Genomic DNA, 14630 nt, shown 5'->3' with positions numbered 1-14630 from the left:
ACTCTCAGCCCTGCGTTGCCTAAAGGAGGGAACCTCCATGCCTGGTTCCTCCTCAGAGTCACCACTAGGTTGCTGTACCACCAGAGGAATCCCATCAGCACTAGGACCTGGCTGAACCTCTTCCTCTGGGGCTGGGAGATCAGGGCTGGGCTCTGGCAGAGCAGGATTAGCACCTGGCGTAGCCTCTATTACCCCTTGCTCTGGAGTAGCCCCATCCTCCTCCTCATCCTCCTCATCCTGCTCTTGGCTGGCCATGACAGAAGTAGGCATCCGTCACCCACTTGCATCAACAGGAAGATAGACTTGAGAGTCACCATCCTGAAGCCCTATGGACAAATGTAATGACTGAGGCCTCTGAAGTCAAGATGGAACCCAGGCCATCATCATTCTTGGTGACAATAAAGCACTGAGAGAAGAAAATCTGATGGTATTATGGAAGGCTGTTACCCAAAGAACAGATGGGAGGGTCTGGGAGGTCCCCACCAACAATCAGCTTCAAATGTTGAGGAAATTAGTTTTGCAAGCGGTTTGTGTAACCTTTGAACTATGTGCACCAGTTTATATCAGTACTAACTGAGGAGGACTCCAGGTCTTAGGTTAATTAATGTTTTATTTAGAAAAATGCAGAGTTCAAACACATACACACAAGACAGCAATTCACACATACAGACCTGAGATGGAAATATGACAGGTGAATAGCAGATTTTTTAGGGGTTTGCAATGGTGTTATAATTACCTGTCCAATGAGAAAGCTGGATTGGCTCAGACTGGGAAGTCCGAGGGTGACACATAACATACACAGAGTGTAGGTGTGTATGCCAGCCGTGTATGCACAGGTTAGGTTTTAGAACCATATTTATATTTTAAAAATACCTCCAAGCAATGGACTATCTAGTCAGGTAACAAAGGGTGAATGTCTCATCCCAGAAATTGACAATGGAATTCTGGACTGGTTGATGGCTTTAATTTTAGTGTAACAATAACAGTGATTGAATCAGGATATCTCTGAGATGGATGGATGGATGGGAATGTCTGGCTGGTTACGCAACAGGGAGGGGGTAGTCACTCTTTGGGTGCAAAGAGATCATCTCAAGTTTCAAGAAGAAATCACCAAGGATTTTCCTGGTGTGTGGGGACACAAATAGATCATGCGACTGTCAGAACTGGCCCATGTAGCCTTTGATGGGATGAAGATGGACTCTATGAATTAACACTTGGCTCCACAACAAAAGGAAGAGCTGATAGTCAGAACCAAAGCAGATTTCAAAGGCCTCTCTACAGCCTCCATACTGACAGACTGTGATGATTCCTTGAGAGCAAAGCCCTGTGCGTGGCTATTACTCTCAGGGAGATCCCTTAAAAGAACTATATTTCCCGTTGCCACCACTCAGTGAATTATCAATGAACTATAATTCCCAAGCACACACTGAGACTTGCTTGAGAGAGAGATCTAGTTTCCTTTCTTGCTAACCCACAGCAATCAGTAACCGAGATAAGGCACGTGTACAGGAGCCAAAGAGATAGCAGATGCTTTTAAAAGAAAGAAGTTTATTTTAAAGAAATAGTATAGAATAGGAAGGTATCACTCATGCCAGGCCTCCTTGCCTTGCAGGTCAGAAAACACAGTTACAACGATATTCATTTCAGGCAAGCTATTAGATAAACATAACAAAAAACCTAAACGTACTGACTAACACTGTTCCTAAGCTACTCACACAATGATGGGATTTGCAGTCCTTGTGGAGTTCTTGGAATCAGGGAGTTGGCTCCTTGCCAACTCTACCTGCATGCCAGAGCCAGTCCTCCGGCTGCTCAGAGGACAAGCCTCTGGTTTCTCCAAAACACAGCCAAGATGGAGAACAAAGGACACATGGTCCTACAGGGGTATTTAAAGCCCTCTCTTGGAATCTTTTTGAAACTGCCGCTCTGGCACTGTTGATTGGCCAAGTGAGCCTTACGTCAGCTATGATGTAGCTGCTCATTAGCATGTGATGTCATCTCTCATTAGCATGTACCTTCTCCCAGATTAACCCTTTGTAGTTCAGGAGAAGTCCTCAGGTGACTGGGAACCCAGCCACCACACAGACATAGATGGCTGAGAAGACGGCATTCATGTGCCTTCAAATGCAAATCCGTGTTTCAGTTCACTTGAGGTGTAAAGGTGGTACACCGGGCACAAGATGCAACCACATGAACTTTGCTTAAGCAGCCAACACACTTCAAGTGTCTAGGCGCTCTCATGATTTTCACTCCACAAAAGACATACTTCTGAAGGACGCCAGGAAGGAAAGAAGCCCAGAGGGCAAGCATGGCTTTAACTGCCAATGCTAAACAACTCATACCCAAAGAGCCCTGCTAACTCGGCAGCTGTATCAGCCATAGGAGGCCATGATGAGGCCAAAAGCAGATCAATGAACACAGTTCCTATTGATTTTGCTGCAGTGGCAGATGAAAAGAAACTGACAGGCTCCTATATACAACTACTGAAGATGGGCAGGGCTACAGCCAAAATACTTAGATAACGCTCTAGAAGGTTCCAAAAGATGTACTAGGCAGGCACCGGAGAATTCCATTTGTGTGAGCCACATAGACAGTGAAGAAGAACTGCAGTAGATGTGGATATATGTAGGTGGGAGGGGAGTTGGTGACATTGGGTGCCTCACCTTATACTAGCATAAGTGCTTTCCACTAGTATAAAACTACCACTGTGTAAACATATTATTATTATTTTTTATTACACTTCTTTATAAATTCTTAAAGCATGTACTCCCAAAACTCTGTGATCCTAAGTTTACTGAGGGGAAATATGTTAGAAAAAAGTGTGTGTGTGTGTGTATATATATATATTCCTGTACATGAATTTTGTTTTCTAAAAACATATCTAAATATGATTCTTAAAAAAAAATACTTTAACTGAAACAAAGCCAAAAACAAAAAGTTAACCGTAGCCTAGGACAAGGTCTGAAGATTCAAGCTCAAGAAAGCTTTCTAAAAGCTAATCCACTCTGGGTCTGGTCAGTGCCTGAGATGAAAGGCCCCTGGGACCTCCATTTTGGAAGAAAGATCAGAATGCAAATATAAGTTTACCCATGCTACTTCAGAAGGCATCTGAAAGTTGTGGGGAATACAAAAGCTTGGGAGGAACAGTTATGCTCAATCCTAATAGTAAGGAAATTTAAGAGTTGACATTTAGAACAAGAAGAGAGAAAGCACAAGCAAGCTGTGCTTCCTCTTCCCAAGTTTGTTAAGAATGCCCCAAAGCTCTGCCCATACAGCTTCTTACTGTGGGAGCCACATGTGCTCCAGATGCACAGTGAAGCAAGGCATGTACTGCTTGAATATGTGAAGCCCCCACAGGAGGAAATTTAAAAGGAAATGTTCAAAGCTGCCCTGAATGAGAAAGTAGAAGCAATAAATTGCCCACATTCAAAGCTAAAATGCCTCTCAGTGGAGAAGCGGGGATAAGAAATCTGAAAGGTTTTTTTTTAGTGGGCTTACTACATTATAGCAAAACAAATCATTTCTGCCACACAGTGGTCAATGAAGGCAGGCACAGATGAATGTAAGTGTTTTATTTTCATAGTGAAGGAGTTATTCTAATTTAACTTAATTTTAACCATTAGCTATCTCTGTAATTCAAACAGAATTAGAAGATTTAATTAGCATGTTAGAGACTGAGAATGAAACATACATCCTAACTTTCACCAAACTTCCACAGCATTCTGAACAGAAATTGAAGAGAGAATAATTTATAATTTCTTACCACAGTTTTCAAGGCTTTGAAGTGATACTTAAACTTCAGCTTTCAGTTTCAGCTGACATAATACAATATATATGGATAATTATTTTAGGTTAATACTGTACTAATTACAGAAATTTCACATGTGCTTACATGTGAAGATAAAGTGCTTTACCTTCTTAGCTGTTTCAAATTCAAGGCCTTCTAAAGCCTCCATAGCAAGTTCTTTCCAATCTGTGTCAGTTACTCCCAGGCATGCAATCTTATAGGCTTCTTTGAACATTTTCCTTTCCAAGTATTGATACATAGGTGCTGACTGCAAGTGTTCATTTAAACAAATAAAATATTAAGACATTAGTTCCATTTTTTAAGTTTAACAGGGAAAAATTACATGTTCAAATCACAATTACACAAGTATTGTAGAAGCCAAGACCAGAAGCCAAGTGTGCTTCTACTAACTGGAGCAAAATTTCAGGAACAAAGTGGGTTGCACCCGTACCTGCCCTTGTTAATTACTGAACTGAAATATTCAGATGGAAATGTAGAAAACAAAAACAGTAAAAATTTATTGTATAAAATAAATGTCTGTCCTTACACAGTACATACTAACACTGGATTTCAAATGAAGTACTGCAAGACTTTTTCCTGAACTATTTCCACATTCCTAGCTCCCAAAAACCTTATTCAGATCTCCTTCAGTCCCAGAGTGACCAGATGTCCTCAGTGCAAAGGAGGACAATGCAGCACAAAATGTAGGACATTCAAGAAGAATATAGAGCATTACAAAATAAAAGCTAAGAACACTAATCTAAACTCATGCTTCTTAATCAAGCTTAAAATAGAGGACATTTTGGAATTCCTCTTGGACAGAAAGATGAAATGTAGGACATGCCATTTAAAAGGAGGATGTTTGGTCACCCTGTGTATTCCCATCTTCCGGCGGGCCCTAGCTCTATTTCAGACTGTTCCTATCTAGTCATGTAATAGCGAAGACTCCAAGGCTGCATTTGCATTACAAAATTAATGCAGTTTGACACCAACTGCCATGGCTCAAAGCTATGAAATTCTGGGATTTGTAGCTTTGTTGGATATTTAGCCTTCTCTGTCAAAGAACTCTGGTGCCATGACAAGCTACAAATCCCAGGATTCCACAGGATGGAGCCATGATAGTTAAAGTGGTGTCAAAGTACATTATTTCTGCAGTGTGTAAGCAGCTTTGGTTGTATCTTTTCCCTATACCCCCCATAGTATTATTCCACGAACCATGACTTCTGTCTCTACCCTATCTTGCCCAGCTTCTCACTTAACGGGAGTAATCCTTTCCAGTTCCCCTAACAAAAATATTTGTATCAATAAGAGTACACAGTTGGATCCTGGCCTATTTTTTCTGCTGTTCCACTATATGATGGACACTGCAGAAATATCAAATATTTAAGACAACTTGGACCAAGGCCCCAACCTGCTAAGGAAATCAGTATGTGTATCATTTGCTGGATCATGAATGGTAGGCAGAAATGTGATGCACATCCGAACAGAGATTAGAATGTGCATCCAAGTGCAGATGTCATTATCTGCACAACATTGTTTTCAACAGGATAGAGATTTGAATGTGTATCTTCCCCCACATTCTGGCATAATAAGTGACATATAAATAACAGTTTTAAGTGCAGCTTGTTGGATCAGAGTGTACTCTCACTCTAGTAGCAAGATTCTTTTATGACAGATGTTCCCTGCACAAAAAGTTTTGTAGGAAGAAAATCCTAAGTAAATTCCAAAATGCATCCCCTGGCTAACTTGTTCTGTTGCCAAACTGTTCTTACAGATGACAGTTTGTTTTCATTCTCTTAGAAGCAACAGAATGCAATTACTCTGTCCTCATTTATAGCAGTCTTTTAATGTTTGAAAATGATTCCCATGGTATTATCCCGTTTAATACTCTCTTTCCTTAAGGCTATGTTTGAGCCAACCTGTAATTAAAAATAAATCTTCATTTATCTACTCTTTATCCAGTACCTTCATCATTTTTGTACTGTAACAAATCTATCTTGCAGGTCAGGTGTGGGTAACTTGTAGTCCATTAGAAATCTAGATTCTAATTCCCATCATCCATCAAAACTATGATTATTGGAGTCAATGGGAGTTGTAGTCCAAAAGCATAAGGTGGGCCCCACCAAAGCTGCTGGTGCAACATCCAAGTTGCAAAATATGAAAATCCCCTAACCTAATATAAATACATTAACATTTATTCACTAAACTCTCACATTTTATGTTATTTTATGTTTCTCTTGGAGAAGATGCTCAAAATGCAACGTGTTACATTTGTATTTCTATTTCTGTACTGGACTACTTTTTCTGAAAAAGATTTCTGCATAGGCCTAACTACCACCTAATAGTGATCCTACCCATGTCTTGCAAGCAAACGTCTTATTGTTGCAGACTAATTGGAATTACCTGTTTGTGCAACAATGTGGGTTAACATCCAGTTTACAAGTTATCACACCTCATATTCACTTCTACAAACTTACCATCTTTTGCATTTTTAGATTTATCTCTGTTGAATTTTATCTTATAGTCAAATTTATCAAAATTATTATAGTTTCTAATGCTAATCTCCAAAGTGCTTTTGCTTCTCAGTTTAAAACTGTCAAATTCTTAACATTCTGTACTTTTAATACTTTTACGTATGGAACAAAGTTTGTGTACAGTACACTGAACCATCAGAAAACAGGCATCACTATAGATGGGCAGGAAGGAGCAGCCAAAAGCTGCTCCCAGCCCAATCACCCCAGGGCCATGGCAAACACATGCTGCAGCCCCAAGAGCACCTTCTGATGCAATCCCAGATAGGAGCGGAAAAAGATCCACTCCTTTTGGGGTTGGATTTGGGCTGCCAAAGGTGGCTCCAGCGTTGCCCCTGGACAGCTTCTGGGTGCTATGAGGGCATGCATCGTGTAAACGTCATGCCCTGGAGCGCCCAGAAGCCACCCATGAAAAAAGCTTTGGTTTTTGGAGTGCTGAAGATTTTGGAATTCTGGATAAGGGAGACTCAAGCTGTAATTAATTTGTTAGAGTTCTGTTCTTCTAATATTAAATATGGGAATCAATAGCAATCAAGCGAAAATATATCAAAGGAAGATTACCAAAGATGTTTACAATGTAAAAGTTTTACTGGAAGTTTTCTTGCTCACCTATTCTATTATACTGTTGTGTCACCTATCAAAAAAGGATAGGTCAAACTATCCCTTTTGCAGGAAGACAAGACAAACACACCACTACTGGCATAAATCAATTTGAGGCCATAAAAAGAGACCACAGTGAAATATTTAGAACACAACCAATTTTCTTTAACATAGCAAATGCAGAGAATGAATGAATAGGATTAAAGATTACCTGAGGAACTTCAACAGCAGTCATAGAAAAAACATGGAGACAGAAAATTTTAGAGCCGTTGTAGCCAACCACAAACCCCTGAAGTTTCTGCTGATGGACAGGAAAGTTACTAGCTTTGATGTTGAGATATCCCCCTCCAGAGAAACAAAGCATGTCCTCACATTGTGTGTTCCAAGCCACACTATTAGCATTGGGTTCCTAATGGGCACATTGAACAAATTATTAAACATACTATAAACAAAAAAAATAATAATAATAAGCAGTGCACATCAATCATATATGCTATTCATTACAGCTCACATTAAAGCACTTCTGTGCATTCTTGAGGTTCATGTTTAGAAATACATGGCCTGTTAAGAAAGGCTTGCAAAATAGCAAAAAAGCTGTTTGCCATTAACATTTATTTAGTATTCCTGCTAAAATTCCAATGAACGTTAATTATACAGAAGCATTCTGAAGAGGGATAAAGCTTCAGAAGTGTAGAGAAGGATGAACTATTACCATATTTTATTTTAAGGAAGAAGCAGATTTTAAAACATCTTAAAACTGAGGCCAAGCACAAGAATCAAGATGCAAGAAGAGACACAATTTTAGTAATGTAAATGCTACCTGAAGGGACAGGAGCAAAGGGAAAACAATCATATCCTAGACAAAAGGCAAGAAATAACTTGGGCAAAATCTACTTGCATGAATCTACAAAGGACTTGAAAACAGACTGATAGCCAATTAAAATTACTCTGAAAGGAGGCAAGGTGCCTGGACATATAAGATGGCATTTTTAGTGGGTGGTATCTTGTCTATGCCCTTTCCAAAAAGACTCACCTGGTATCTAATTATGACTTTAATGGTTTCAGGTCAAGATTCCCTCCACCACCACCCCACCCACCCTTCCAAGCATTTTCTGAACTGTTTTAGTGCTTTTACTCCTTGTACTTTTATTCTGCTGCTGTTTAGTTTCATTTTATAAAATATGTCAAACTGCTGGATTGTATGGTTCCAAAATGCTGTACTGTATGGTTCCAGTTGGCCCTCCACATATACAGATTCAATAATCCATGGATATAAATTCCAGAAAGCTAACTATGATTTTGCAATTTTGTATAAGGGACACCATTTCACTATGCCATTGCATTTCATGGGATCTGAGCACCATGGATGTTGGAATCCATAGGGGGGCCTGGAACCAACCCCAAGTGGAAACCAAGGCCCCAATGTATCTTAATTTTATCTCCTGCATCTTTAGTCATTGTGTTTATTGTATTTAAACAATGGCGAGATACATACCGCCCCTTGGGGCGGCCTGCACCCACCCTTTTCCCCGATGGATTGGGGCCTCAGCGGCCACAGCAACAACCCCAGAGGCCCCGATCGACCACTTTTACAGGCCTCGGGGAAGCGGCAAAACGTCGCTTCCCCGCGGCCTAGAAAGTTGTGTCCTGGGGCTTCATGCCCTAATGAACCCCTGACAGCGGCGGGGAAAGAGAGAAAGGGGCCGCTTGGCCCCTTTCTCTTTTGTATCGCTGGCACAGCCATGTAAAGGATGAGCCAGTGATACAAGTGGCAAAAGGAGCTCCGTTTCGGAGCTCCTTCCGGCGCCGCTGAAAGGGCGCCACAAGCACCCTGCAGCGGCGCCAGGGCGTAAAGGACGCGACGCACCGCGCCGTTTGGATGTGATGCGGCCGTTACATCCTGGCAACGTACTAGGTTGCGGAGCATATATAAGCAATGCCCTGAGGCAACCCTAGTACAAGGCCAATAATACAATTCTATAATACTAACTACAGGATAAATTTAAATTTTCCACAGGTAATGTCCACCAAGTTTTGGTTACTGGGAGGTTTAGAAATGCAATCAATATACAAATAAACAAGTATAATCCAAGGAATTATTTGATATGATCCATGCCTTTCCTGGTTGATCTAGAAATTAACCCATTGTTGGATCTCTTCTCACACCAAACAGAATTATTTTTAAAAAATATTGCCCTACACAAAAAACATTTAACTCAAACATTATCAAGCCCAACCACAACAGTAGATTTTGAACTTACAAATACTTAGAAGAAACTATAAACAAGATACCCTAATCCATTTATTTTTCCCTTGGAGATGCAGGTTAACAAAAGACCTGTGTTGACACTGCTTGCTGAAAGCAGCACCCAGGACACAACCATACAGACAACTTGTTTACTTTAGAGCACTATTGCTCTGAACTAGCTCTTTGCAAATGGATGGCAGAGGATGGCAAAAGGAAGAGAGTGAAGTTCCACAACGTTTACCTGAAACAGCAGTTCTTTGGTGTTAATATCATATACCAGACATGTGTCATTTTCATCAACCACTGCCAGCTTGTTTCGAGATGCACTCATATCCAAACAGCGCACTGCTGTGGATTGTTTCAGCAAGACAATTGCAAAAGGATTGTCTACAAATATCTTTAGAATCTGGATGTAATTAAATTCAGCAGGTTAATGAGGTACATGTTAAAAGCTGTACAATTTCCATTTACAAATCTCATGCACTAGAATGAGATCTATATTTCAGAAATCAAAATACAGGAAAATAATTAGTCTGACATATTTAAAGCAATTTATTTGCTTGTCTCAATTTCATCCTTTTCCCTAATTATAAATAATAATACTTTTAAACAACAGCACAAGATAAAGATTGACTTTAGGGCAATGGTAAAGCTTATTCCACAGAAGACAAGAGCAAAATTTAACTCCATACTTCTCCTGTCTTGTATCAAATGTATTAAATCCAGCGTAAAACAAACCTAGTAACTTGGAATTCTCAAGTAGTTTCAAAAACCATAATTTTATGAGGCTCTCAAATGTATCTTTTTAACATTTACTAAACACTAATCACATACTCAATAATATTTTTAAAAGGGGGAAGCAGTTGCATAATGTTTTTGATTAACTGCCACCTTCTGTGAACATACCATTCGTATTTTTTTTATCAAATACCAGCATTGCTAAAAGTGGCTGCCAAAGTTGCTGAGAGCAAATATTATTAGCCCTGCATCTACATTTCCTTAGTAAAACAAATCAAGGATTTTTTTTTTTTTTGTACTATGAACTTTATTATGCAACCTCACCTGACCATTTTTTAAACCCACTAAAAGGCCTTCTCTGCCTGGAGGTCCTCCAATTACTTTTATGTAGCGAATGAGAGATTCCATTACCCATTCCCTTTCTTTAGTGCCACTGAATGAAAGACATTGAAGTCTTTTCTCCTAAAAAGGAAATAACATGTTATATTCTACTAAAGGTTCTCATATATCTCTGTCTCACAATGATATGCTGGTCTCTTTAACATGAGGTATCCCAGATACAGATATCAATCTGATTCTATAGCAACAACTAGCTAGGGAGTTGTTGAGAGTTTTACAAAATAAAACATAAAATGTCTTAATTTCTTCTAAGACCATTAATTAGAAATTGTTATAGTGTCATTCATAATCTACAGTAATGTCCAAGTTTTTATTGAGACAGTACAGTCACCTTCATAACAAAAAGGTAGATATATATTTATATTTAAAGGGTATAGTAGTATTCCTTTAAGGCAAGTCACAAAAATAAGTTTCTACCATTATAAATTTCAAAAGTCTACTATTCAGAAAAACAGCATCTGTTGAACAAGTAACCTGAAATTTGGAATCAATAATAATGTAATTAATTAGGTTTATAACTGTGTAACATTTTGAACCATTTAATCAAAATTCCTGCAGGTACAACACATTAAGAAGTTTTGAAAGCTGACATATTCACTCTTTTTATTCCATTTGCTGGATAGTCACATCATATATTATTATTATACATTTTGGTAAGAATTACCAATGTACTTTATTCTATGTGTACACAGATTGCACACATGCTGAATGTTTTATATGAATAATTGTACAATCTGTGCCCACACACACTACACACGTGCTTAATGTATCACATGAATTACTCCTACACCAATGGGTTATTGTGATGCCACACTGAGTAACAAGGTTGCGATAAAAAACATAGGCGGGTTACAGACGGGCAAAAAGGGATGTACTCATGACGTCATGAAGGTAGAGCCTTCAGACGGGCTTTACCTGAATGCCGTCATGAACACGCCCCCCGCACGCCCCAAGCGGAAAGAAGCGGCATTAAAAAGGTGCTGCTTTTTTCCGCTTCTTTTTGATTTGCGGCGTACCTGCGCATGTCCGTCTGTAAGCCCCTGCACTGATACGTCAGAATTGCTACGCCGCAAATATAAGTTGCCGGTTTAAAAGCTCCGTGTCAGCTGCGTCGCATAATGGGTCGGGTTTACGGGACATGCGTGGTTTGCAGTCAAGCTTTAATTGCAACTTCCGCTGCCATGCAGCTGTGGAAGCTGAGGCACAGCTGCGGCGCATTTTAAGCCTCGTAACCCTAACCCTAGAGCCACTTGTGCGCATGCATTGCTAGAACCGCAGGAAGTTGTAAGTTTTGCCGGCGGATGTTTTGGTTGTAAAAAGTGATAAGGGAAAGTTTGGGATTTAAAGTGACCCCCTACACACATTCCTGCGCCATTCTCACCTGGGAACGGGCACAGTTCGGCTGCTCCTGGCACAGCTGTGTGGCGGCTCCCCTTTGCCACCAGGCAGGATGGCTCAGCCATCCACCAGCACCCCGAAAAAAGGCAGGGGGACGTCTTGGTCTCATACTGAGACGGCTGACCTGATAGCTATATGGTCCCAGAAACTGGAGTAACTGCAGAAACTGGAGCAGTCCTACCTGAATGCTGACACATATCGAGAAGTGGAAGAAGCCATGAGAGCTGCTGCACCGGTACACCAGAATTGCTACGCCGCTACTTTAAGTTGCCCATTTAAAAGCTCCGTGTCTGCTGCGTCGCATAGTGAGTTGGGGTCTTGGAACATGCGCAGTTTGCAGTCAGGCTTTAATTGCAACGTCCGCTGCCATGCAGCTGTGGAAGCTGAGGCACAGCTGCGGCGCATTTTAAGCCTCGTAACCCTAACCCTAACCCTAACCCTAGAGCAACATGTACGCATGCGCTGCTTGGAAAGTTTGGACTTTAAAGTGCACCCCTACACACATTCCTGTGCCATTTTCACCTAACAATAAAAAACGCTAAAACTGTAAATATTGACATATGTACAAAGGAGGTGAGGGGAGATGGCAGGGGGACAGCGGTGGCAGCGGAGGCAGCTGTGGCTGCGCATTGCAGATTCAGCAGGAGCGCGGGGACCAAAGGAGAGGAGGCATCCATGATGCTGGTGACATTGGCAACGTGCAAGTGGACAAGGATGCCAACACCAGCTGATCACCAGCTGGCAGGAGACCACCATTGTTTTTGGGCAGAGCGGGGGGGAAAGTTTAAAGGGGCTTGGGCACTTTAAATGCGCACATAGGCTTTCTGCCGCCGCTGCTTTAGCGCTGCGCAGCTGCGCATCCGCCAGCCGGCAAAGGAAAAAAAAAAGTACTACGAAGGGCGCCCCCCCCGCCCTTTTACAAGGAGCTGTATGCTTTCATTAAAAGTGATGGAAGCATCAGGCCCAACAGACTAGCCACCAGTGGGGAGCGTGTCAGGGTCCCCGCGGGCCAACCAGCCAGAGCAGAGCCTGTGCTGGTGGAGGAGGAGGAGGAGGAGGAGGAGGAGGAGACCCCAGAGCTTGAATGTGCCCAAGACCTTTTGATGCCCTCTAAACTTGCCCCCAAAGGCAAAGGTCAACTAGAGGGGGCCTGGGATCAAGGGGCAGGGAGCACTGACAAGGCACTAGGTCCCATGATGTCCCTTAAAGACATCATTTCGCCTCCCAGGGCATGTGTTCCCTCCCAGCCCTATCTACTCTATTCTACCCTTCCTGTTCTCTCCTCCCACCATGCCTGGCTCACTGGTCCCCAAACCAGCAATCTCCAAACTCTGTCCTCCCAGAATCCCAGAATCCCCAGCCACCTTGCCCTGTGGTCTGGGATTCTGGGACATGAAGTCCAAACGCCTGGGAGGACAGAGTTTGGACATTGCTATCTCACACCACTCCTGCCTAGCTTTAGACTGCACAGGGAAAAAGTTTAAAGGGGCTTGGGCGCTTTAAATGCGCACATAGGCTTTCTGCCGCTGCTTAGCGCTGTAGCTGCGCAGCTGCGCACCTCTCATGCGGCAAAAGAAAAAGAAAGCCGCGGTTTGGGCCGCCCGTGAGGAAGCTGCCTCTCTTTTTGCAGCGTCCTCCAAGGCGGCAGTTTGGAAACTCCGGGTCCGAAACGGACCCAGGTGAGGCGTCTTCACTGCCCCCCGTGTGGAAGCTCCAACACCTGAAGCACGCCCCCGGGGCGGGCTGTCTGGAGGCTCCGCATTCAGCTGAATACACCTCCAAGACGTCCTCCCCTGCCCGTCTGTAACCCGCCATAGTTTTTATGAGTGGCACATTTATTTTTTGTCCGCTGCTTAGAGTTACAAGTTCAAAGTTATTTCTTTGAATATGCACAGTAAGGAGATCCAATCCCCCATTAAAAAAACTGGTTTTTCTTCTAAAAACATATACATCCATTAGATCAATACCAGAAATATATAAGGAAGCTGTCTATATAATACTTGAATTCAAGGAATTCAAACACTATTTTTAGGACAAAGTACATATGAAATTTCAGATGGAATGGGACAAGAAACACACACTTTAACAAACAGTTGCCTCAGTTTAATATGACAGACAACTCTGAAATAATCTAGCACAGCAAAGAGGTATGATATTTTTAGATGTGATTTTCTGTTCCTTACCTGACATAAGATAATATGCTCAGAACATACAACCAGCAAGTTACATTCAAACTTTTTTGCTATTTTTTCCTTCACACGGTAATGCATGTCTGATGAGTCATCTGAATACAGTTCATAAATCTGGATTTTCTCTGGCAACTGGATTGCTAATCTGTTTTTGTAGATTGCAATTTTCTTCACAAGCTCTCTATTTTTTATTCTAACTGAAAATAAAGAACATTAGTAAAAAAATAGTTTGCAAGGCTGAATTAATGTTATGCTTATCTAGAGTTACAAGAAAGATCTGATAACCTAGTGTTAGTTATTAGCATTTCATATATTATCAGTATACACTGTAATTTAACGAATTAAACCTTTTTGAAATGGCATCCTCTCCATAAAACCATTACCCAAATCTTTGTCCTACTATTCCAACCCACCCCCATACTTCACTTAGCCTTCTTCATTATTATTATTATTATTAACCTTTATTTATAAAGCGCTGTAAATTTACACAGCGCTGTACATACAATCTTTTAGTTAGACGGTTCCCTGCCCTCAGGCTTACAATCTAAGAAGACATGACACAAAAGGAGAAGGGAGTGGTGGTGGGGAATGGGATCAGGTCCAGCAGTTCTCCACCTCTGAGGCCTGGACCAAGGCAGATGGACTGGAGGAAGGGCTTGGCTTCTTAATTAATGGTTAAAAGGAGGCTTCCTGGGTCAGAGAGGGGCTAGCCTCTGGGAATGCTTCTCTAAACAATATAC

The 14630-nt window shown here is 41.5% G+C and overlaps 1 protein-coding gene across 6 annotated transcripts in view; it reads right to left on the bottom strand.

Moving 5' to 3' along the window:
- Positions 1–14630, bottom strand: part of IFT122 (intraflagellar transport 122) — an 89264-nt gene that overhangs the window by 44253 nt on the left and 30381 nt on the right. For all 6 annotated transcript variants that reach the window (XR_006102091.1, XM_042450964.1, XM_042450967.1 and 3 more), the window contains 5 exons: positions 13885–14087; positions 10229–10366; positions 9408–9572; positions 7130–7327; positions 3915–4055 (listed from right to left, as the gene is read on the bottom strand). Coding sequence is in view for 5 of the 6 variants with exons in the window: in XM_042450964.1 (XP_042306898.1) it covers positions 3915–4055; positions 7130–7327; positions 9408–9572; positions 10229–10366; positions 13885–14087 (845 nt within the window). In the remaining variant the exon portion in view is untranslated. The remainder of the gene's footprint in view (positions 1–3914; positions 4056–7129; positions 7328–9407; positions 9573–10228; positions 10367–13884; positions 14088–14630) is intronic.

The sequence above is a fragment of the Sceloporus undulatus genome, chromosome 2 (assembly GCF_019175285.1).
Source record: "Sceloporus undulatus isolate JIND9_A2432 ecotype Alabama chromosome 2, SceUnd_v1.1, whole genome shotgun sequence".
Lineage (NCBI taxonomy): Eukaryota > Metazoa > Chordata > Lepidosauria > Squamata > Phrynosomatidae > Sceloporus > Sceloporus undulatus.
Note: the sequence above shows the minus strand (reverse complement) of the source record. Positions and strands in the feature narration are given on the sequence as shown.